The 25,019-nt window shown below is 37.3% G+C and overlaps 1 protein-coding gene across 2 annotated transcripts; it reads right to left on the bottom strand.

Moving 5' to 3' along the window:
* Positions 1-115: 115 nt before the first annotated feature.
* LOC306868502 (alpha-aminoadipic semialdehyde synthase, mitochondrial-like) lies at positions 116-23,346 on the bottom strand. Of its 2 annotated transcripts, none has more exons than XM_079414702.1 (24): positions 23,169-23,346; positions 21,850-22,082; positions 16,859-17,035; positions 16,616-16,700; positions 16,376-16,443; positions 16,063-16,209; positions 15,835-15,913; positions 15,581-15,708; positions 14,264-14,415; positions 14,043-14,165; positions 13,092-13,203; positions 12,841-12,900; positions 11,596-11,663; positions 7,011-7,132; positions 6,790-6,919; positions 6,567-6,677; positions 5,589-5,697; positions 5,183-5,323; positions 4,909-5,076; positions 4,725-4,820; positions 4,503-4,618; positions 2,139-2,227; positions 1,773-1,949; positions 116-864 (listed from the first exon to the last, which is right to left on the bottom strand). In XM_079414702.1, exons 1-24 carry the CDS (start codon positions 23,170-23,172, stop codon positions 746-748), a joined length of 2,814 nt encoding a protein of 937 aa, XP_079270828.1. In that variant the 5' UTR covers positions 23,173-23,346; the 3' UTR covers positions 116-745. The 2 variants fall into 2 exon arrangements, with proteins under 2 accessions (XP_079270828.1, XP_079270829.1); XM_079414703.1 differs by having other exon boundaries at positions 22,941-23,277.
* Between the last annotated feature and the right edge of the window lie 1,673 nt (positions 23,347-25,019).

The following is a 25,019-nucleotide window of genomic DNA, read 5'->3' as shown; positions in this document are numbered from 1 at the left end:
GTCCAACTCTCTATCCATTACGCCATGACCGCCCGACTTTTACAGTAATATCCTGTAATTTCTATGAAACTGATAAACAATATTTTTGATATTTAATTGAAGAAAAACAATCAATATAAAATTAAAGAAAAGTTTATTGGACAAAAACTAGTTTTAAAACAACTCTTTGGACATGCTAATCTAAAAATAGTATTGATTATTATGCCACATTACCTTATGAACGTTTATATTAACGTTTGAACATGACAAAAAATTAAAAAGAATTCACTACAGTGCCAAGTTTCACATTTCAGAAAAATTCAGTTGACATGATGTTAAAGCCTTACAGAAAATGGCTAATTTTTTCAGTAGTACTCAACATGACAATGTTTTGCATAAATATGATGCTACTGCTTGTTTGAACAAGTGAGGCAGACGTTCATTTAAACCCTTTGAGCACAAGTTAATTTTCAATGCCAGGAAGTGGAAATAGGACGGTTCCGTGCCAAAGTGCTTTGTGGGAGCTTATTTACACAATAAGCTCAATTGTGACAACACTGATAAAAATGAAAACAGACTGTCTAAATATACTTTTAGATTCAAGTTTGAAAACAAAAGTCCTAACCGTTGATTCACTCTGAACTTGACTGTTGGACAATTTAAAGATCTGAAACCGTTCATTGTGGAATATGTGCAATGATGGACGTTTCGGTTTCATTACACATGTGGCACAGAATGAGTGAGTTTGAGATCTTAAGGTGTGTGGTTACTCTGATAAGGTGCTCTTGGTCATGCACTGGAGACCCTCCTCCTGCAGTCTCTTCAGAACCGGACTGTAGATGTTCTTCGTCATCGGCACCACGAGTCCTTTAGTGGTCAGTTCACCTGCAGTCGTACATCACACACTCACAATAAGTCAAACTGACTTTATAGGACAGCATCTGGGCATTGTGTGGAATTACTGGAAATTACATCCTGGAAATGTTATATTTAACATTTAATATTTTAATAATAGCGCAAAATTAAGAACAGATTGCAAACTACTGATGTAATTACAGTGGAATGAAACTAGGGATGCATGAAATAGCACTGATATATCAGTATCAGAGAATAAATGTGCCTTTTTAATGTCCAATAATTAAAATAGGTATATTTAAAAGATATAAGATATAATTACATATTTAAGCCAAAAAGTTATAACCCAATTGATCATTGGATCTGATATTGCAAGCTGGTCTACCTGTTATTAAATGCAAATAAAATAAAATAAAATGTTAAATTAAAATACAATGAGCATTGTGTTATAACTTTTACAAATATATTTTCCATTTACACTTTATAAAAAAAATTAAGTTTACAAATGAAAGTTGACCATGGACTGTTTAATAGCAGGCCTATGTTGAATGTTTTTTGGGGAAAAAAATTTTCTGCACTTGCAGAACAAAAAAATTAGGGGAAAAAGGGAATGTGCTGATATTTTTTTAATTTGCATGTTTTACACTTATGCATATTTAAAAATAATTATATATTTATAAATTTTTTTTTAAAGAAGCTAAATAAAATGGTCAAATATAAAACAAAAAATAAAAGCAAAACAAAATAAAATGGAGAACATGATTTTTTTTTATTTTATTATTAATGTCACAAAATGCAGACTGATATATAATTTTGGGCAAAATATCACTTAGAAGATTCAAAGTATAAATAATCTGTATTGGCCCAACTTTATATATTGGTGTATCTCTAAAGGAAATGTATTGTTAAATGAGCATTTCAAGTTGAGTTGCACTGACCGTTGAGCACCATACGGGTTGCAATGGCTGCTGGGTAGCCCACAGTTTTGGCCATGGCTGAGTATCCACTGGGATCCCCGTAGACCACCAGACTGATGTGTTTGGTCTCCAGCTCGCCTGTTGGGTGTCTGATTCCGACATCGTTCCTCATGATGACCATATCACGCTCACCTTTATCTGCGCGAGACAGAACAATCCAAAAACAGCAATCATTTACCTGGAACTGGACTTCAGGATTAGTTTAAGACATTTAACAGTATTACGGATGGATGATCTTCAGAAACACATGCTGAATCTTCAAAGCTCTCTGAATCTCATGACATAAAACAGAATGACATAAAAAAGGAAGAGGAACTGGCTCTTTACCGAAAGACAGTTTGGCCTCCAGATGCTTAGCAACTGCTGCTAAGATGGTGTTGGCGTGCGGAACCGGCTCTTCACTGAGCATCCCGAGCCTGATGAGAGTCATCCAGTCAGTTATGTTCACATATACATATATTTATACACGCACATATACATATATATACACACTACACACACACAAACATATATATAATAAAATGTCTTTATTTAGACATTATAAAAGACATTATTAATAAAAATGTTAAAAAACCTCCCTTCATATATCAGCAGTACTGAGTAGATTACTTATAGTGAGTTACTGCTCAATTCATTGATGAAAACTGTAGTCAGCAGTTGCTTATTTAATTGGGATTATGGTTATAAAAAACAAAGAGAAATAAAACATAAGACCAAAAATCAACAACAGAATTATTGAAATAGCTTTAAATCTCAGGGGGACTTGAAGTAAATATTTTAGGTCAAAGAGGTCCGACTGACAAAAAAAAAATATATTTTTTTTAAATCCCTGCATCACATAAACAAACATTAAACAGCAATGACATGGTCAAAGTTTTCTAGGTTTGAAAATATTTTTGTTAGTTATACATCAGCAGTGTTTAGTAATTCGTGTAATTATTCATCTCATACGTGGTGTAATTGACTGATTTTGTCCCCAAATTCAGATGCATGGGTTGCAAATTAATTAACATGGTCATTCTATATTATGAAAACTCACTGTATTCAATGACACGTAGTAGAATTTTTTAGAAGGTAAACTTTAAAAGAGAAAAAACTAAGAACTAGGGAAAATCAATACATTTGTCATCATGTAATCCATAAAAAGCAACTGTAATCTGATTATGAGCACTGTAAAATGTAATATAAACCAGATTTAAGGGAAACATTTTTTTTGGAATCTGATTACATACTCCAGATTACATGTAATCAGTTACTACCCAGCACTGCATATCAGTAGGTACTGTGATGGAAGTAGTGGTCGACCAATATTTGCCAGCAGCCATATCACCCTGTAGCCCAAGACCGGTTGCCCACTGAAGCTAAGCAGGGTTGAGCCTGGTCAGTACCTGGATGGGAGACCTCCTGGGAAAAACTAGGTTGCTGCTGGAAGAGAGGCCAGCAGGGGGTGCTCACCCTGCAGTCTGTGTGGGTCCTAACACCCCAGTATAGTGACGGGACACTATAATGCAAAAAGCACCGTTCTTCGGATTAGACATTAAACCGAGGTCCTGACTCTCTGTGGTCATTAAAAATCCCAGGATGTCCTTTGAAAAAGAGTAGGGGTGTTAACCCGGCATCCTGGACAAATTTGCCCATTAGCCTCTGACCATCATGACCTTCTAATCATCCCCATACACTGATTGGCTTCATCACTCTGTCTCCTCTCCACCAATAAGCTGGTGTGTGGTGGGCGTTCTGGCGCAATATGGCTGCTGTCGCATCATCCAGGTGGATGCTGCACACTGGTGGTGGACGAGGAGATTCCCCGTTGTATGTAAAGCGCTTTGAGTGTCTTGAAAAGCGCTATATAAAATGTAACAAATTATTATTATTGTTTTTTTGACCACCGATGCCAATAACTTAGAAAGCATGGTGGTCGATGACCGATATATATGTATATTTTCATTCATAATTCACCATTTTTATAATAATTGAATTTTGTTGTAATTTATTACAATTTTTATTTATTTTGATATTTAAAGACATTTGGAATAATTTGAAAATTAATTAAAAATGTGTAAAATAAACACACATACTTTAGATGACAACTTCTTGATTCTGGAATCCTATTACAGGATTTTTCACAAATAAATAAAACAAAACTAAAATTTAAAATAAATATTTAAAAATACATACATAAAAAAAGGAAGTAAACAATGTAACCAACAGTGCGCTCAGTAATATGGGAAGTAATCCAAGTCTGCAAGGTTTGTCAAATTAATTGTATTAGACATTCAAAGATTTGTTTAAATGAAATGCATGTGTATTTGCTGAATGCTGACATAAATGAGAAAGTATTATGCCTTTTTATTACTAATAATACTGTATAAAAGCAATTGTTATAATACTTTTTTGTATACCTTTTAATTTCTTTGTTTAACAGTTCTGATTATTAGACAGACTTCTATCCGTATAAGGCAGAAATGTTAGATGGCAAGAGCAAACAATAAAGAGGGAGAATGTGAGCGCTGTGTGCTCAGGTGTTGCCATTCTCAGCGGTGCCAAAGTAAAAGTCTTGAACATACACGACTAAACAGAAAAACTTATTGACTGATGCCAATATTTGAAAAATGTCAAATATTGTCCGATATATCGGTCGACCACTAGATGCAAGTCTATAAAATATTGTTAGTGAACTCCTAAACCCACCATCTGAGACTCTGCATTCTGAAGTCATCCCGTCCGACCCGCTCATAAATGGCGTCTTCAAAGACACTGCTGCTCACAGATGTGGACAAGCCAATCTGCCTACAGAGAAGCTCTTTCTGTGTATAAGACAAAATGGCATTTACAAATACAGGTATATCTCATTATTGTTTTTTAAATTATCTTCGTAAAAAAAAAAAAAAATTAAGGTTCATAAATCCAGACCCATGAGACAGGAGAAGCCGTGTGTCCCAGCAGTGGACAGGGCTCAGTGTTGACGAGTCCCAGTTTGACGAAGCCACTCATTGCAGAGGAGAAGCCCTGAAGACACATACAGTTCATGTTGACACACAGGCACTGGAGCAACACTGAGCTTACACTCATCTTTACATCTCATTAGCATGAATACCCTGAAGCGCAGAGTTCCTCTGATGAGCGTGTGAGCAGACTCAATCCCGTACGGCTGTGCGTATTTGGTGCTGTCCCGGTTGGGGAAGCCCTCCAGGTTGAAACCCGGCATGATGTCCATGGGCTTTGTGACATCCAGGAGAGCCCCGCCGGGAGGAACACTGACCACCTGAACAGACAAACCACATTGTTTGTAAATGTTTTTTATTACACAGCTTTCGGGTGGCTGATTGTTAGACACTGCAGAATTGTAGAGGTGATTTTTGAAGTGTCACCTGATTGTCTTTCAGATAGATGGCTGGACTGATGGTGTTGAGCAGGACGCCGTAAGGACTCCAGCTGAACTTATAACGCAGAGGGTTATCTGAGCACTCTGGAGCAGGAAGACCACCACAAAAAGAGCTGTACGATTCCACCTGTCAAGAAACAGTGATTGAAATTTGGAGCAACTACAAGAGCACCATGTGATTTGACCAAATGTTCACAAAGACCAAGCTCTGCCTGACCGCTAAGTAAAAATGAACATCCAAGATGCCGTGAACGTTTGTTGAGGTCTGTCAATATGTCTTCCAGACGTGGTGATGAGTGCACCAATGGTGCAACAGTATGTCACTCTATCGCAAATACCCATCAACACTTCCAAGTGGTAAACAAACACGAGTGGATGCATGCAATACCTACAGTGCAACCGTCTGCCTTGGCCTGGTCGATGCACTCCATGGCCAACATGTGATCAATGCCAGGGTCCAGACCCATCTCATTGACGATGGTGATGCCAGCATCCTCGGCACTTGGGAAACAACAGCCAATCATGGTGAAGCCACACGCATATATTAATGACGTCAACCAGGCAGTTTAAAATCCGATAAGGTCAAAGAAAGACACTTTCAGTGACTGATTTGAACTTAAGTGACAGTTCTCCAAAGTACACACATACATACATACACACACACACATATATGTATGTATGCATATATAAAAAACTGATTCATAAATTGTTGAACTTTTCAATTAATTAGCTGATCCAGTTAACAAAACCAGTCTAAATGATTCACACATAAATCTGGTTCTTGAGTTCAACCACTCAATTTGTTTGCAATAGTTGAGTCAATGACATGATGCTTATGTTTTGTCCCATCTATTTATTTTTTTCAAAAATACCTCTTATGATGACCATGTTTGTAATTTCTTTATTACAATTCATTTTGACATTTTTTGGGTGAGTGTAAAGTCAAAAATGCATGTAGGACAAAACTGTCCTAAAATTATAATTTTTTACTAATTTACAAATTTTTAAGTAGTTTGACAATCTTTATTTTTATTTCTTAGAAAAATATATAATATTAAAGTACAGTATTTGAACAACACTGCTTCACTTCTTAATGTCTGACATGTTTGCTCTCAAAATCAAGACGAAAGATCAACAAAATTTAAGTGCACCAAAACAAAAGCAAAAACACAAACTTAACTAAATCAAAGCAAAAGCAAAACAAAAGCAAAGCAAAAGCAAGACAAAAAAAAACATCAAAATAAAATAAAAATGCTAAACAAAACCTGATTCTCTTCTCCCTCTGGAGAAAATGATGACAGAATTTTCATTTTTGGGTGATCTATCGCTTTAAAATGAAATAGTTTTCTAAGAAACAGGACGTTCCCTACCTTTTCTGAAGCTCCTTCATTGCTGGGCTCAAGTAACTGGCGGTCACCATGTTCACCTTCATTTTAATGCAGTGCTTAGCTACTTGTGGATGAAATGCATACGGCAGCATGCTAGACACCAAAAACAACAAAAGAAATGACACAAATTAGCTTTAAATGTGTACGTTAAAGTAGAATTTCTAATGTAAAAGCATAATAATGTGAATTAAGTTTATGATTATGCCTGATGACGATGTCATGGTCTTTGATCAGAGACTCGAGGTGGCTTTCTTGGCTGGTGATGTCCAGCATCACAGCGATGGTGTTGGGGTACTTGGCTGCCATGTCCTCAGCCTGATTCAATAGATTTGATGCTGCGATACAAAGATCACACAAGATTATTTTTAAAGAACTGCGACTAAATGCTACACTGCATTCGAGACCGATTTTGAGGCGGGAACATACCCACTGTGACCTGAGTGCCAGCGTCCCTGGTGAGATACTCGATAACTGGCCCAGACACATAGCCTGCACCCAGCAAAAGCACCCGCTTCATTCCTCCTTTCTTTAGGATCTGCTCTGATTCCCTGTTTGCCAGATGGTACAGCCATTACTACTAACACACACACACACACACACCCACCCACCCTCTCACTGGCCAAGCAATCTGTGAAATCAGAAAACATATCCTGCTGGATAGTGATCTTAAACCGATTGAAAGGGATGCAAAACCCGCAAAAGAACATGGGAAGATCTTGTAGGATTGTCCAGGAGATGAAATGAAGAAAATTTAAAAAAACACCAAAGATTAATTTTTCGTCAAGAATAAACCACCAAAAACAGAGAAATGAACAATGGCACTTCAACAGCAGAGAGGGTGCCTAAAGAAAACTGAAGGAAAACATATAGATATACTTCTAGATCAGCCAGTTCTCCATTCAGAATATAATCAAATCAGTTAAGAGGGCTGTTAAATCAACGTTTCGCTCCGCAAGTCCCCTGGGAGACACATGTGATCCAAGCACCCCCGTCGCTCAGTCTAATTGGATCTGATGCGGCACATGAACAAAAATGTAACACTTAACCCCCAACCACCTGCACGCCTTTCTTAAAATACCATTAAACTAGACATTCATAATAACCACTAAATATGCGTTTTAGATCAGGGTTTTACTGTTATTTAGTGCTACTTTTAAAAGCTCTCATAATTAGGTGCATTAGTTCATAATATGGCACACTTTCATATCAAATAGGAAGGTATTGCTTGGCCTAACAGTCATTTTTACCACAGTTAAAGGGTGTTAAGGAGCATGAAACCCCTAAACCGTTAAAAATTGTACTGCCTCCAGTGGCTTTCGGCTTTTATAAATCAGTGGCAAAATCTAAATAATAAAAGACAATTTATCACATGAATGTGCAAAACTACATATTTTTTTAAATCTGCGGGTTGCTTGGAGGAGAGAACTAATTAGTTGAAATATAAACTTGCCAAATAAGCAGGTTGAGACAGAACCGATCACAGGGGTCTCGAGACCCAGTGGCGTAAGATTAAAAAAATAAAAATAAATAAATAAATAAATGCATGACACAATGGCATAATATGCATGACTGCAATGTGTATGTGTGCATATAAGAATAACACTAAAATGTATAACTTTAAAAGATAATACAAAAAACAAGAAATTAAATAATTCTAATTTTTACTTTTAATATTTACACATTACACATTACAATATAATACAGGTCCTTCTCAAAAAATTAGCATATTGTGATAAAGTTCATTATTTTCTGTAATGTACTGATAAACATTAGACTTTCATATATTTTAGATTCATTACAACACAACTGAAGTAGTTCAAGCCTTTTATTGTTTTAATATTGATGATTTTGGCATACAGCTCATGAAAACCCAAAATTCCTATCTCAAAAAATTAGCATATCATGAAAAGGTTCTCTAAACGAGCTATTAACCTAGTCATCTGAATCAACTAATTAACTCTAAACACCTGCAAAAGATTCCTGAGGCTTTTAAAAACTCCCAGCCTGGTTCATTACTCAAAACCGCAATCATGGGTAAGACTGCCGACCTGACTGCTGTCCAGAAGGCCATCATTGACACCCTCAAGCAAGAGGGTAAGACACAGAAAGAAATTTCTGAACGAATAGGCTGTTCCCAGAGTGCTGTATCAAGGCACCTCAGTGGGAAGTCTGCGGGAAGGAAAAAGTGTGGCAGAAAACGCAGCACAACGAGAAGAGGTGACCGGACCCTGAGGAAGATTGTGGAGAAGGACCGATTCCAGACCTTGGGGGACCTGCGGAAGCAGTGCACTGAGTCTGGAGTAGAAACATCCAGAGCCACCGTGTACAGGCGTGTGCAGGAAATGGGCTACAGGTGCCGCATTCCCCAGGTCAAGCCACTTTTGAACCAGAAACAGCGGCAGAAGCGCCTGACCTCGGCTACAGAGAAGCAGCACTGGACTGTTGCTCAGTGGTCCAAAGTACGTTTTTCGGATGAAAGCAAATTTTGCATGTCATTCGGAAATCAAGGTGCCAGAGTCTGGAGGAAGACTGGGGAGAGGGAAATGCCAAAATGCCTGAAGTCCAGTGTCAAGTACCCACAGTCAGTGATGGTCTGGGGTGCCATGTCAGCTGCTGGTGTTGGTCCACTGTGTTTTATCAAGGGCAGGGTCAATGCAGCTAGCTATCAGGACATTTTGGAGCACTTCATGCTTCCATCTGCTGAAAAGCTTTATGGAGATGATTTCATTTTTCAGCACGACCTGGCACCTGCTCACAGTGCCAAAACCACTGGTAAATGGTTTACTGACCATGGTATTACTGTGCTCAATTGGCCTGCCAACTCTCCTGACCTGAACCCCATAGAGAATCTGTGGGATATTGTGAAGAGAAAGTTGAGAGACGCAAGACCCAACACTCTGGATGAGCTTAAGGCCGCTATCGAAGCATCCTGGGCCTCCATAACACCTCAGCAGTGCCACAGGCTGATTGCCTCCATGCCACGCCGCATTGAAGCAGTCATTTCTGCAAAAGGATTCCCGACCAAGTATTGAGTGCATAACTGAACATAATTATTTGAAGGTTGACTTTTTTTTTGTATTAAAAACACTTTTCTTTTATTGGTCGGATGAAATATGCAAATTTTTTGAGATAGGAATTTTGGGTTTTCATGAGCTGTATGCCAAAATCATCAATATTAAAACAATAAAAGGCTTGAACTACTTCAGTTGTGTTGTAATGAATCTAAAATATATGAAAGTCTAATGTTTATCAGTACATTACAGAAAATAATGAACTTTATCACAATATGCTAATTTTTTGAGAAGGACCTGTACATAATACACAATATAACTAATTTATTTTTTTAAATGCTATCATTACATTTTAATACGATAAAATATTGAATAAAAATAGAATTAATTAATACTAATACTAACTAATCATTTTGTCTATATTGCATTATGTATCTCAAGATTCAAGTTTCACACCGGTTTCATTGGGACTTTACAAATTAGTCTCAAATAATACAAACATTTACATTATCATTCAAAAGCACCAATATGTGTGTAGTTTCTGACATTTTTGAGATGAACGGGGGTCTATATCAGCCCTGCATTCTTATCTTTTGCATATAAGCAGTGTCATTCAGGCGTAAACTTAAAGCAGTTTCATCTATAGCGATAAGAGTGCATATCAAGGCTACAGGCTGTTGACAGCTGGGATACGGCAATGTTTTTACCGGTCTTTCAACAGGTAAAATACTAACTAATCATTTGGTCTATATTGCACTATGCATCTCATTATCAGATGACCTTAGATCAAAAGCAAAGGCTCTCTTTCAGGAAGAGAAAAAGTAAATCAAAACAAGTCAAATGGTGGGTCTTTAATGCTTTCCATTGATTAAATGGAAGTCAATGTTGGCTTGTGGGCGGCTCCATTAAGTATAGACCACAATGGATACAAACAGACTTGCAAATTCAGTGTAATGCTTTGTCAACCTGGTTCTTCACAACTGAATGAGACCGAGACAGCACAAAAGAGAGTGTTTTGAGAAAGACATGTTGACTGCGGAAAGCATAGGAAGCTTTGATTACGTCTTGAATAAGAAAAAAAAATAAAAGAAAAGAAAGAGCAATTCCATTTAATGAAAATGATTCAGAAACGTGATATAATCAATTAACTGCCATGAATTGGCTCGTGAAAAAGAAGCTTACCTTGGAGAATAATTGAACTTAAACTAAAAAAGAACTGGTGCATTGATTTTTTTCTCTGGCATGCAAAAAATCCCAAGAAAAAAGCGAGTGGGAGAGACTGTGGCTGCGGTGAGAGAGTAAGATTGTCTACCCATGAGAGAACGCACTCAGCGGATATGTGCTCTAGCCAAGCAAGGTGTTAAGGCAGTGCAGGAGGAGGAACACAACCTGTGTCTGAACAAAACAAACACAGTCAGCAACTTGTTTTCTCTTCACTTTTGCAGTGTATGAACTTACTAAGGGGTTTAAAGGTTCAAACTCATCCTGGGAAATTCATTAACCTCACAAAACTGAGCTAAACAGGCTTTGTTTCACACCGGTTTCATTGGGACTTTACAAATTAGTCTCAAATAATACAAACATTTACATTATCATTCAAAAGCACTAATATGTGTGTAGTTTCTGACATTTTTTAGATGAATGGGGGTCTATATCAGCCCTGCATTCTTATCTTTTGCATACAAGCAGTGTCTACATTCAGGCGTAAACTTAAAGCGGTTTCATCTATAGCGATAAGAGTGCATATCAAGGCTACAGGCTGTTGACAGCTGGGACACGGCAATGTTTTTACCTGTCTTTCAACCTTTGAAGAAATCTTCAGAATCAGTCTGCTATCCTCCTCAGTGTGTAAGCATATCATCCAAAGCAACGTTACAAGAACTTCTGTACCTCATAAAACACATCATGGCAACTGTCCAATCGAACCCTTAAAGAGCTATTGTAACACAGGATTGAACGTGATTGAATTAACTTCACAAAAAAAAAAAAAAGTCCCTTACCTCCTTTCTCGAAGTTTCTGAATGTATTCAAACTTAGGTGTCAACTTCCCATTGGAGGTAATTACAGCCTAGATTGAGGAAAACAATGCATGTAATACAAATAATACTACTGCAACTAGATTAGCACACCAAATAGATTTCAGATGCTAACAAAAAAGTACCCTGGTATTGCATTTAGATATGCATCATGGTATGAAGTACCTGGAACCTGAAATACCAAGCCACATGAATATGGTGTAAGGTTATGTACCATTCAGAACTGAACTGAGATTTTTATATTTACATTTAATTCACTTTTGAATTTGAATCAGTGGAGCAAACAGAATGCAGAATAGCATTTGAATCTGAATTCAAGCAGAATTAATAAAAACTCCAATGTTATTTAATAAATTAACTTTAATTTTATGGCTCATATTTAAAAAAAAAATTTTTTTTTATTTTTTTTTTTAAGAAATTAATACTTTTATTCAGCATGTATTCAATTGATCAAAAGTGACAGTGAAGAAATGCATAATGTCCCAAAAGATTTTTATTGTAATGCGGTTCTTTCTATTCAAAGAATACTGAAAAACGGATTAATATTAAACATTTATTTTCACAAAACTATTAAGCAGCACAATAGTTTTCAACATTGATAATAATAAGAAATGCCTCTTGTACAGCAGGTAAGCATATTAGAATGATTTCTGAAGGATCATGTGACACTGAAGACTGGAGTAATTCAGCTTTAAATTACATTTCAAAATATGCTATAACAGAAAATAGTTATTTACAATTTTGTAATTATATTTCACAGCATTTCTGTTTTTAACTGTGTTTTTTCTTAAATAAATGTAGCCTTGGTGTTCAAAAGCACTACAAAAATCTTACAGACCCAAACTTTTGAACAGTAGTGTGTGTGTGGAAAAATGCATTATTTTTGCAATTCCATTCGGTGCTTCTATGAACTTTCAATCTCTGCACTGATCTTGACCCTTACCTCAAAGTAAACAGAAATGTGTATTTCAGATTTCTCAGCTTTAGTTCCATACTGAAAATCAATGGATGTGTGGATGGGCTCCAGCTGAAACGCCGCCCATTTAGCTCTGATTCAAGTTTTTCCACACATTTCTGAGTCTGCCTTCTGTGCAGCATTTTGTGCAGAAGTGCACGACCACACATAAACACAGCTTAGAGGAAGCGTATTTCTCCATGGTACAAGAGCAAAAAAAAGTAGTAGTAAAAACACCCCCTTAATACACTCACATCTCTGACTTGTGGAGAGAAGTCCTCTTCATCTAGCGGTCTGGTGGCGTCTGATGGGAGCTGTGGGAAAAAGTCTACCATTACAAAACTGCTCAAATAATCAGCAGCAGCCTCCACCACATATTAAATTCAACCAGCCAAGAAACAAAAAACTCTCAATCATATCCATACCACTGTTTAAAGCAATCCTCTCCAGAGCAAAGCATCTCATGTTGTTGGTTAATTACTCCCCACCTTGTGTCTTATCTTACCATCTCCCACATGTAAGGGAACAGCCGGTCCCCAAAATACTCAGTCGCCTCAATGGGCAGCTGGGCAGGCAGGTTATCAATGGAGCACATGAGAATGCCATTACCTTCCACACTGCGCAGACAAATCAGATTAAGTATCAGTTTAAAAAACTACATTTTATAATGAACATGAGTGAGGGCATTGCTATGGTGTTCTGAGTGAATTTTAGTGCATTGCTAAATGGTTTCTATAGCGTTGATGGGGGATTGGTTCTTTAAAGGTTCTTCTCACAAAAAGTAATACTTCTATTGAGAACCATATTGTTCTTTTATTCTGACATGGTTCTTTGTGTTAGAGAACAACATTCCCAGAACTTTATTGCTTGTTTTTTTTTTTTTAAATCTAAAACTGTTAAAATTCCTTCAATGCCACCTCATTACTGATTTCTGGAGTTCAGCCATACAACTACACAGGCTGTCAACACATCCTCAACAGGTACTTGATATTCTTCAACTATCTACACATTTTTACCAAAAATACCATTGTATGACCAGGGACATACAGTAAAAGAAAAAAACATTATTATATTAATAAATAATGTAACAGATAATATTTTAAAAAAATATATGAATAATAATAAAAATAAATAAACTATTATTTAAAAGGTTCTTTATAACACCATGAAGGTTGTATATAGCACTGCCAAAACATAGTTCTGTATGGAACCTCATTAAAAGGGTTCTTTTACACACACAAAAAATGGTTCTGCTTTTGTTACAAAATGACGAACCCTAATCTGTGATGGTTTAGAACCATTTTTTCAGTGTGCATGAATTTCTGGTCACTAGACATAACTCAGGTAAGTCTTTGGGACTTCTAGTTTGTTTCACCATACTCCAGACCAAGCTTTGTGCTGAAGTTTAATATTCAGTGTCAGGGGGTTTATGTAGTTGGAGGAAGTAGCGCCACACCTGTCACGGTCAATATGCTGGTTGGCATCATACATGCAGAAGGGCTTCTCAATAGTGGTGCACTCAGTCATGAACTCAATGGAGCCGCCTGTGTCCGCAGAGATGTCGCAAATGGCCAATAATCTGAAATTCACAGAGGATAAGAGGTGTTGTTTTCTCAAACAAAATTATCTGACCTTATAAGGGTCGGCTTTAATGATACTTTAACAGTAGAAGCTCACTTGTGGGGAAGAGCAGGGCAGCCGTGATCAGGTGATGATGATGCAGGTATAACGGGTCTAATGAGTCGTTGGGCGTCCAGTCGCCGCAGCAGTCTGGGTGTGTGAGGGTCCCAGTATATCCCGTTTATCAGGCAGGTTGTGTAAGGGGCCACCTGTGCAAAAACAATGCATTTCAGTCACGTTTGCTTTTCAGACACAACATTCAATAAAAGACGCAGTCACATTTCTTAGAAATTTTGCAAAATGTGTATGAGGAAATTCCAGATCATGTGGATTTCCAATGAAACAACTGGATTTTGCCTGCTATGGAGGTAAATGCGAACGTACCTTAAAGGAATAGATCACCTAGAAATTAAGATTTGCTGAAAATGTACTGACTCTCATGCCTTGCCACGATGCAGATAAGATTGTTTTCTCATTGTAACAGATTTGGAGAAATTAAGCACTTCCTCACCAATGGATCCTCTACAGCATTGGTCTCAAACTCAATTCCTGGAGGGCCGCAGCTCTGCACAGTTTAGCTCCAACCAGCTCCAAATCACAGCTGCTTGGAAGTTTCTAGTGATCCTGAAGAGCTTGATTAGCTGGATCAGGTGTGTTTGATTAGGGTTGGAGCTAAACTGTGCAGAGCTGTTGCCCTCCAGGAATTGAGTTTGAGACCAGTGCTCTACAGTGAATGAGTGCCGTCAGAATGAGAGACCAAACACAATCATCCACACCACTCCAATCCATCAATTAACATCTTGTGAAGAGAAAAGCTGCAGGTTTGTAAGAAACAAATTCATCAAATGGATTTTAACTTTAAACCGTCACTTCTCGCCAAAATACCAGTCCATAATCCATAACACTTCCTCCAGTGAAAAAGTCCCTTCTCTGTTGTCCGCTCACATCAAACTGACATTTGTTTTCTGACATTTGTCGCTTATAAACAGTGCTTTGTTTTGTGCATATTTCTCTACTGATTCAGATGAAATTACTTTTTCATTAGAGAAAGCAATATTGTATAGAAGACCCATATCTTTGTGGGAAGCAACAGTTAAGGGGTTAAAGTTAAAAACATCTTAATGGATTTGTTTAATACAAACATGCGGTTTTTCCGCTTCACAAGACATTAATTGATGGATTGCAGTGGTGTGGATTACTTGTGATGTTTTTATCAGCTGTTTGGACTCTCATTCTGACGGCACCCATTCACTGCAGAGGATCCACTGGTGAGCAAGAGATGTAATGCTAAATTTCTCCAAATCTCTTCTGAACCTTTCCTTCAAGTCGCAGCCACAGGGCAAACAAATCAGCTGCCTGGTATATTTTACTTACCGTCTCCCTGAAGTGTGACGTGTAAAGCTCAGGATGGATTTCGTACTCCAGGGGGTCATAGAGTCTGTCGCTCTTTCTTATCAGGTGGTGGTGTCTGCTGATCACTGTGCCGTACACTTTGGCCATGTCTGCAAAGCAGATTAGCATGAGTCAATTTGCATGCACAGCAAAATACTGATTACTGCAAACACCTCAGTTGCAAATACACATCCTCCTATGTGTAACCATAAAAAAACAGGAAATACAAGAAGTACCTCCACTCTCTGAGACTTCTTTCAAGTCATGAGGCTCCACGTACTCACAGGGGAGCTCATTGAAAATGTCTTGGGCGCCCTGGAGAGGATGCATTTTCATTTTTATAATACTAAGCATTCCTTCTCATGCTTCTCTGTTTTTCAATGTAAACATTTGCTACACTGACATGTTTGAGGCACTTAGAGCATCTCATAAACTAATTTACAAAACAATAAATGCACACTTACCTTGGACACATTGCCGGTGCCAGTGAATACAAATGTGAGAGGTCCAATGGACTTGGGCATGAGACCTAAGGATATTTCATAACCACAATCCCTCACCGCCTGGACGGCCTGGCTGACGTTTCTGTAGTTGTGCGCCATACCAATGTGCTGTCAAGCGACAAATATGAAAACATATACCTAAAAATTGCAGTTTAAAATCCTGAAAATGCACTAAATAATTTACCAAATAATAAATAAGTTATTACCACGTATAATAGTGTAAGTGGTAATTCAAAAGTAGACATTATTATAGTTAATATAATAATGATAATACCATAAATGGGGTGTGGTGTCCAAGGGCAAGAAAACGCAGGCCCAGACCATGTAAAATGTTAATCATTCCTGTAAAAAATACAGACATGTTAAACTTACAGAAGGGATACCATTTGAAGACATGCTCTGTCACTCAAAAGTTGATGAGTGTGAGTAAATGATCTCAGAATTTTACATTTTAGGTGAAGTATCTTTTTAACTCATTATACATCATGTTGACACCATCAAAAAGGTCCCATACCAGCAACACCAGCCCACTGCCCAAATGCTACAATTCTGTAGCCATTGGGATCCACCATTTTTTCATAATCAATGAGTCGAACTTCCTAAAAAGGGAAGGATATGATGACACATGAGTATCTTGTGAAAGCTGTTTGTCCTGAATAAATATTTCCAAACACGTATGACGCTAGAGAGAGTATTGAAGTTGGCTTTGAGTGTAAACACTGTCCTTGACCGTGTCATTCTACAAAGAGACTTTCACCTTTTTAAGAAGGTCGTCTAGGAGCCCCATGTTTGCCTCTTGTGCTTTAATTGTGTGAGAGAAGAAGGCATAGGTCTTGTGGGGGTACACCTTTTCCTCCGGGGGCCTTTTCACACCGATGATGAGAGATGCCTCTGAGATGTCCTCCTGGATAATAGCGCCTGCTTTTCCATAGTACTAAAAACAGAAACATTTCTCGATTCTACTCAATCGGATAAGATTTTCATTCATGCAAATTCCAGAAATATCAAGTGGGAAAGGACACTTTAAGAGCCCCAAAAAGAGAGGGCAAAAACAGAGAAATTAATCCAATCAGAATGGGGATAATTGCAAATTCAGTTGATTACGGATTACATTTTAGTTTAAATTTTTTATTGATTTATCAATTATTTAATTACATGATTTAGTTTATTAAATAAGTGACACTGATGCACTCATTTGATAAATTGCCACACTTGCAATGAAAAATTAAATATGATTTATATATTCACATACCTGTATATCTCAATTAAAGATATGTAGTAGGCTATTATAAAAATATTAAGTTAAAGTTAAGTTAAGGGTCATTAATTTTTTTATGTTTAAAAAAAAAAAAGAAAAAAAAAAAAAGTCTCTTATGTCCACCAATGCTACATTTATCTGATAAAAACCCCCAGTAAAAACAGTAATATTTCTAAATATTATCACAATTTAAAATAACTGTCTTCCATTTACATTTAGTCATTTAGCAGACGCTTTTACCCAAAGCGACTTACAAATGAGGACAATAGAAGCAATCAAATCCAACATATGTTTATAAATCAACCTATATGTTTATGTTTATAGACCAACAAATATATTTGAATATAAATCGATATTATACAGGTATATCTCAAAAAATTTAAATATCATGAAAGTTAATTTTTTCTTGTAACTTATTTCAAAAAGTTAAACTTTCATATATTTCAGATTTATTGCATGTAAAGTAAAACATTTCAAAAGTTTTTGTTTTAATTTTGATGATTAGAGCTTACAGCTCATGAAAGTCAGAAATCAGTACCTCAAAAAATTTGAATATTTACATTTGAGTTTCAATTAATGACCATCCATACAGTATAAATTACGGGTATCTCTTGTTCTTTGAAACCACAATAATGGAGAAGACTGCTGACTTGGCAATGGTCCAGAAGACAAACATTGACGCCCTCCACAAAGAGGGTAAGTCACAGAGGGTCATTACTGAAAGGTGTGGCTGTTCAAGGAGTGCTGTATCAAAGCATATTAAATGCAAAGTTGACTGGAAGGAAGAATTTGGGTAGGAAAAGGTGCACAAGCAACAGGTATGACCGCAAGCTTGAGAATACTGTCAAGCAAAGCTGATTCAAACACTTGTGAGAGCTTCACAGGGAGTGGACTGAAGCTGGAGTCAGTGCATCAAGTCACCACACTCAGACGTCTTCAGGAAAAGGGCTACCAAGCCACTTCTGAACCAGAGACAACGTCAGAAGCGTCTTACCTGGGCTGTGGAGAAAAAGAACTGGACTGTTGCTCAGTGGTCCAAAGTCCTCTTTTCAGATGAAAGTAAATTTTGCATTTCATTTGGCACAGAGTCCATGTTGCTTGAAGTCTAGTGTGAAGTTTCCACAGTCAGTGATGATTTGGGCTGCCATGTCATCTGCTGGTGTTGGTCCACTGTGTTTTCTGAAATCCACAGTCAACCCTCTAAGGACACATTGGCAACTGAATTGCCATTGGCTAGTAAATTTTTTAGTTTACTCGTCAGACTGATAATACTAGGTCTATTATAGCCAACCCCCAAAATTTTGAGGTGAAAAATGGGAGGAGGAGGATGACGATTTAATGTTAATAAAATTCACAATTCATTTCAGTTCATGCCTCAAAATGTGTATTTTTTGTTTGTAATTTCACAGCTGTAATATCATAACGTGCTACTGAAGTTGGAAAGTGCCGCTTTTCTGTTGTGAAACGCGAATGTGCCGAATCTGCTGATGTAACTACAACCGCTAAAGCTGAGAACACACTACACGAGTGTGAGGCCGATTATGAATGGAATTTATTACTGACAGCTGATCGTGGCCAGTCGGACCGGGTCTGTTCTAGTTGGGCTCAGTCGCTGTTTGCAGTCGGCAGAACAATCACATAGTGTGTGGTGTCTAAAGATTATAATCTTAGAATTCAAGAACCAGTCGTTTTCACAAAGATTTTTTTAAACATGTTTAATATTTGCGGCTGACACCGCGATTGTATGTGGTTATGCAGTGGAGATGTGCTCACTGTCAAACATCATTCAGCATTCATTTTGTAATTTTGTAAAAAAAAAAATCTTGATTACAAGAAAAAAATCTGATTGTTCTTGTTGTTATTTAGTTCTTGTCATTCTTTTAATTCATAAGTTAACACTGCAAAGTATTATTTTTTGCAGTCGATGAAAGCAGCCTAGCCTAAATTGTGTCAGTGATTTCTCTCATTTTAAAGAATATCAAAAATTCGTTTATTTCGATCTGCAGTCCAATAAACGTTTTTCTCTTAACTTTGAACTTTGATTTGATTTTTTAAATCAACTTAACAAATATGCTAGGCTAACAAATTTTCTTCATAACCAATATAGGAACAACGAATAGCCTATTTCTTCTATTTTCAAAACAAAGTTTTCATAAAAAAAAATCTTTAAAAATCCATATAACGAAATTAAATTATTAAATATTAATTATATATAATAGTTGTGTGTCAAATGGATGAGGAAATGACATTGCTATGAATTTATTAGCCTAAGTAGCCTAATGTTTTATTTCATTCTAACCTCGGGAAAAGTAGCCTACTGTTTTTACTTAGAACCAATTCATTTTTAATCCCTGATTTTAGACATACATTAAAATAAGTAACATGTTGCTTGACTAAACATTTAAAAATAGCCCTAGATACGTTATAATTAAGAGAACTGAAAAGACAAATGCGTCTACTCAGCAATAATTCCAAAAAGAAAGAGGCATCTGACTTATAATGCAAAACATATTCAAGACACATTGCTATGGCATTTATTTGGAAAACCAACATTGCAGGAAAGCTAATGTTTTCTGTTATATTAAGCACAAACTTAGAAAAATCTTAACGTCTCAATGGGGAAAAGCACCGGTGTTTTCCGCAGTGTTGTCTGTGGCGGGGTGGGAGCGGCTGCGGGAAAATGGGTAGAGCCAATCGTGACCTGCAGTCGTTAAGTGTGTTGTGTAGCAGACTGACTCAGTCATTAGGTTTGTGCTCCTCTCTGACTGTCAAAGACTAGAATCTGCTCCGGTCGATGGTAACGGTCTTTAAGTGTGTTGAGGTCAGTCTATCACAGCTTAAGTGATAGAGAAGGGGAGGGGGAGGCCAGGGGAGCGCTGAGAGAATACTGAAGAAATAGCCAATCAGCATCGAGTGTTCACTTTCAGCGCTGAGGAGTGTTGAGAAAAGAAACCTGGCAAGGGAGGCTCCTTCTGCTAGAACAACCAATCATAATAGAGACATAAATAACGTGATATTAGTTTGAATGTCTCCCGCTGAGCTGATAATGTACGAAGTTACTTACTTATGATGAGTAGCGATATTGAATATTTGATCGCCAACAGATTTACCAAGCTGTCATTCAATAGCTTAAAAGCTGAACAAATCCAAAAGGAACTCCGTTATTTTGACAGGAAAATACAACAAAGAATATCGTTTACATGTAGCGCGTCAATTCTGCATGTTTCGTAAGACTCTCTCTTGCTCTCACCAAAGCGACGGCGAGTCGTGCTCCGTTACACTAGAGTTCACGGTCCGTCAAATACAGGTGTGCTGCGCATCCATTCAGATGAACTGAGAAACAGCACAGATCGCTTGACAGAGAGCGAAACTCTGAAGCGCTCAGTCAGTGTGTTCAGAGAGTGAAAATACATCTGTGCTAAACTAATACTTAGCCTCCAACTCACACACTGGCGAGTAAAATCTGAGCATTTATTAGCCATTGGCTAATATTTGACATCATTTAGTTGCCCAGAGTGAAGATTAGTCGCATATGTGAGTGATTTACTCGCATTGTTGAGGGTTGACAGTCAATGCAGCCATCTACCAGGAAATTTTAGAGCACTTCATGCCTCCTTCTGCTGACAAGCTTTATGGAGATGCTGATTTCATTTTCCAGCAGGACTGGGCACCTGCCCACACTGCCAAAGGTACCAAAAGCTGGTTCAATGACCCTGGTGTTACTGTGCTTGATTGGCCAGCAAACTCGCCTGACCTGAACCCCATAGAGAATCTATGTCAAGAGGAAGATGAGAGACACCAGACCCAACAACGCAGATGACCTGAAGGCTGCTATCAAAGCAACCTGAGCTTCCATTACACCTGAGCAGTGCCACAGGCTGATTGTCTCCATGCCACGCCGCATTGATGCAGTAATTCATGCAAAAGGAGGTCCAACCAAGTATTGAGTGCATAGAAATTAACATACTTTTCAGAAGCCTGACATTTCTGTTTAAAATATCCTTTTTTTATTGATCTTATTTCTGAGACACTGAATTTTGCGTTTTCATTATCTGTAAGCCATAATCATATCTTGAAATATTTCACTCTATGTGTAATGAATCTATATCATATATGGGTTTCACTTTCTGAAATGAGTGACAAAAAATATTGACCTTTTTCATGATATTCAATTTTTTTTAGATGCACCTGTATATATACACACACAGTATAATATATTATCAATGTTGAAATATTATTAAATATAAATATATTGAATATATTATCAATGTTGAAAACAGTTTAATATTTTTTGTGGAATTTTAGGATTCTTAAGCAGAAAGTTCAAAAGAACAGCATTTATTTGAAGTAGAACTCTTTTGAAAGATGTTTTTACGGTCACTTTTAATCAGTTTAATGCATCCCACTAACAAATAATAATATGCAATACAAAAATGACCTGTAAAATACTGTTAACTACTCCATATACAGAAACTAATTCAGGGACTCACTCTGTCATGGATGGCCCGTCTGTTGGAGGGCTGGACGAGCACCTTGTGTCCAGCTGCTGTGATCTCCCTGACGTGTCGTGGTGCCAGAGGCGCACGTCTCTCCCACACGTTGACATCCTCGCGGCGGATGGCTATGACGCTCTTGTGATTCTGCTGGTGATGCTGAAACCTCCGCTGACAGCATAAACAGCCCCTAAACCCTTGGGTCTGGCTCCTCACTAGACGCAGCATGACTGGACCAGTTTCCAAAACACACAGGTTACAACAACTACACACATCTGAAAATCACACTTGAGGAATGCTGACAGTGATGAAGTACAGACAAGTGATCCCAGAAACCCAGTCTATGGTTTGCAAAGGAGAGGACTGCATTTGAACAGAGTCATGTCAGTTTTTTAAAGTATGAAGTGAAAATAAATACATTTTAAAAAATTAAACTGACTTGCCATCTTAATATCTGACATAACATTATTAAAATATATTTTAACATACATTTTTTATTATAAAACGTATTAAATATGGTTCAACAATAACTTCACTCTTAATCACTTCCAGATGTTTAATTAGCAACAACTAATGCCCCATTTCTGTACATACTGTAATTGTGCTCCTTTAAAACTTCAGTTCAAAGAGTAGTATATGTCATATGATCACGTGTAACCAACAGTAAATTAGATGACTAATTAAACAAAAAGCAGCTATTGAACATGTCAACTGTTAGTAGCCAATGGGGCATGTTGTCACACTGAGCTGTCACAATGGGAGCTTACTTTGAGAAGAATACCATTTTATGGCATATATCCAAAATATATGCATTTAAACTACGTTATTTAAAACAAATTAGTAGGCTATTTAAAGACACCAAAAAATATAAACCACATGACAACTTACCCCAACGTGAAATTTATGAAAAATACTATGAACCTTTCAGTTAAAAAGGTCCTTTAGTTTGAAACCAACATAGAAAGCCACTGAGAAATCAACAAGCAGACATTTGCCTCAAAACCTCACAGTTACTGAGAAACAGCTGACTTCCTGCTGTTTATAAGCAACAAGTGACTGACTGCATGCCGAGTTTTTCTGATACATACCTGTACCTTTAGATTTAAGCAGTTTCCTAGCACCTACAACGTGGCACCGGCTGAATAATCACATTAACGTAGTATGAAATGCAGGTTTACAGGAGGTTTATATATATAAACTGTCGCAGCAGCTCTTATGAGTGAACGTGTCGCGTAAACGTGACTGTCGGAAGTAACACCACGGGATTGACCTGTCTCAAGACTTCAGGGAAATAATGTGGCGCTAACCAGACCTACCCATGCGGTATAGATTACAGCACAGATATTTGTTTCTGTCTGGAATGCGTCTCCGCTTCAGTGAAGCAATCTGTGTCCTGGATTAGTTCCCACCAATCCCGACTCAGACCGCGAATCTGCCTCCTCGCGTGGGCTAAGGCTAGAAGGGATACGCATGGCTCTACTGCGCATGCGCACTTCAATATAGCGTAATTTTTGTCACACTGTACAACAATGATTGCTATTTTTTAAATTATTGTAAGGGGTATGTTTAGGGTTGTGATAGGTGTATACGTTAATAAAAGCCAGAAAATTAAGAAAATTAAGTAGAAAATTAATTTCATTGTTCGTTTCCGGTCGGCGCTGTATCCCCTCCAGCCTCCAGCCACAACCCCTCGCTTGCCCTTGACGTCGCGTCGCAGCTTTATGACTAGTGAGTAACATAAGGAAACAGGCCCCGCCCCTTTCGCGTGATGCTACAAAATTACAAATACTGTGGCGCAAGGAGCTATCTGTTCTTTCTGTTTAGTTTGTTTCTTCGTTCTTCAAGGTCATAAAAATAGTTTGCGATGTTATTATTAAAACCACAACAGACTATTCGTGTTAAGGAGACTGGTCAGGGAGCAAAGACCAACAAACCAGTTTCTCTAATATTCTTAAAGCTTTATACCTTTGTTTGGTGTAAATACAGTTTTTACAGTCGTTTTCTGTCGAAAATATAACACGACACCGAGTATAGATGTAGGAAATAGAAAAAGGTTTATGACAGAAAGACGAATCAAAATTCAGTATGCATGCAAATAAATGCATAGCCTACCTACTACGGCATATTGAGATAATATAATATTGGGAGCTGTTCAGTCTTGTGGTGCTGAAGTTGGCTAGTTTATGGCCCCACCCCATTACCACAATGCCTCGAGATCTATTTATTAACGATTTCAATCAAATCACTGGCAGCTATATTCCAATAAATCCTAATACAAACCACTAATACAAAACACATTTTTAAACATTAATACGTTAAATATAGGATAAAATAATTGTACAAGCAACCTTTTTAAATCTAACCAATTGCTGCTAAGCTTTGGCAACTTTTTGGCAGAATAGTCTCAGCAGCACCTGTTTAGTAGGCTACCTATATAATTGCAGTGGCCTCTTTATAGATACCATATAGATACTATATATTTCCCTAAATACTAAATATTTCCTTTTATTTTCGTCCACCAGAGGGAGCCTTTTCTCTTCATAATGTGCGCACAGTTATCTTTATTTCTGCAGTTCTATTAGTGCCAGTAAAGAGCACTAGAATTTGATACTAATTATGGCATTCACATTTTATTTAGTTAAACTGAAATATGAAATAAGCGTCATTGCATATGGATATTGCTCGACAAGAAAGTCTTCCTTGGCATATTTATATAGTCTCGATCTCTCAGATATTATATTATTTCCAAGAATCTTTTTTATAACATGCGTCTTTAAAACAGCAGTCTGCTTGGACTCACAAAGAAAAACAAATAGCATAAGATATGTTTTATTTATTTTGATTCCCTACCCCTTTTATCATACGTTTTATAATCTTTTTGACAGATCAGATGTCATTGGAAATTTACAACAAACCTTGCATATATATTCACATTGATTTAACAAAACGTTTACAGTTGGCAAACAGTATAGCTAATACAAAGAACTGTATAAATAATAAACATATAAAATGGGGTTTAAAATACACAGCGGTCACGAGACTTAATGTTTCATATAGTACGGGTTTCGATTACTCTCTTTAAGTTAATGACAACAGTACAGTTTCAAATAAATAAGACTGTCGTTACCCTGAGAGTACAAACAATCAATCTACCATTCACAGATGAG

This window comes from Barbus barbus, assembly GCF_936440315.1.
Source record: "Barbus barbus genome assembly, chromosome: 50".
Classification (NCBI taxonomy): domain Eukaryota; kingdom Metazoa; phylum Chordata; class Actinopteri; order Cypriniformes; family Cyprinidae; genus Barbus; species Barbus barbus.
Note: the sequence above shows the minus strand (reverse complement) of the source record. Positions and strands in the feature narration are given on the sequence as shown.

Bases quoted from the DNA above. Each gene is read 5' to 3' on its own strand.
- LOC306868502 (XM_079414702.1), bottom strand. The intron at 17,036-21,849 runs GTGAGTCCCTGA...TTCTGTTTTTAG, and splicing joins GACGGGCCATCCATGACAGA to TACTATGGAAAAGCAGGCGC. The intron at 1,950-2,138 runs GTAAAGAGCCAG...TGTCTCGCGCAG, and splicing joins GGAGGCCAAACTGTCTTTCG to ATAAAGGTGAGCGTGATATG.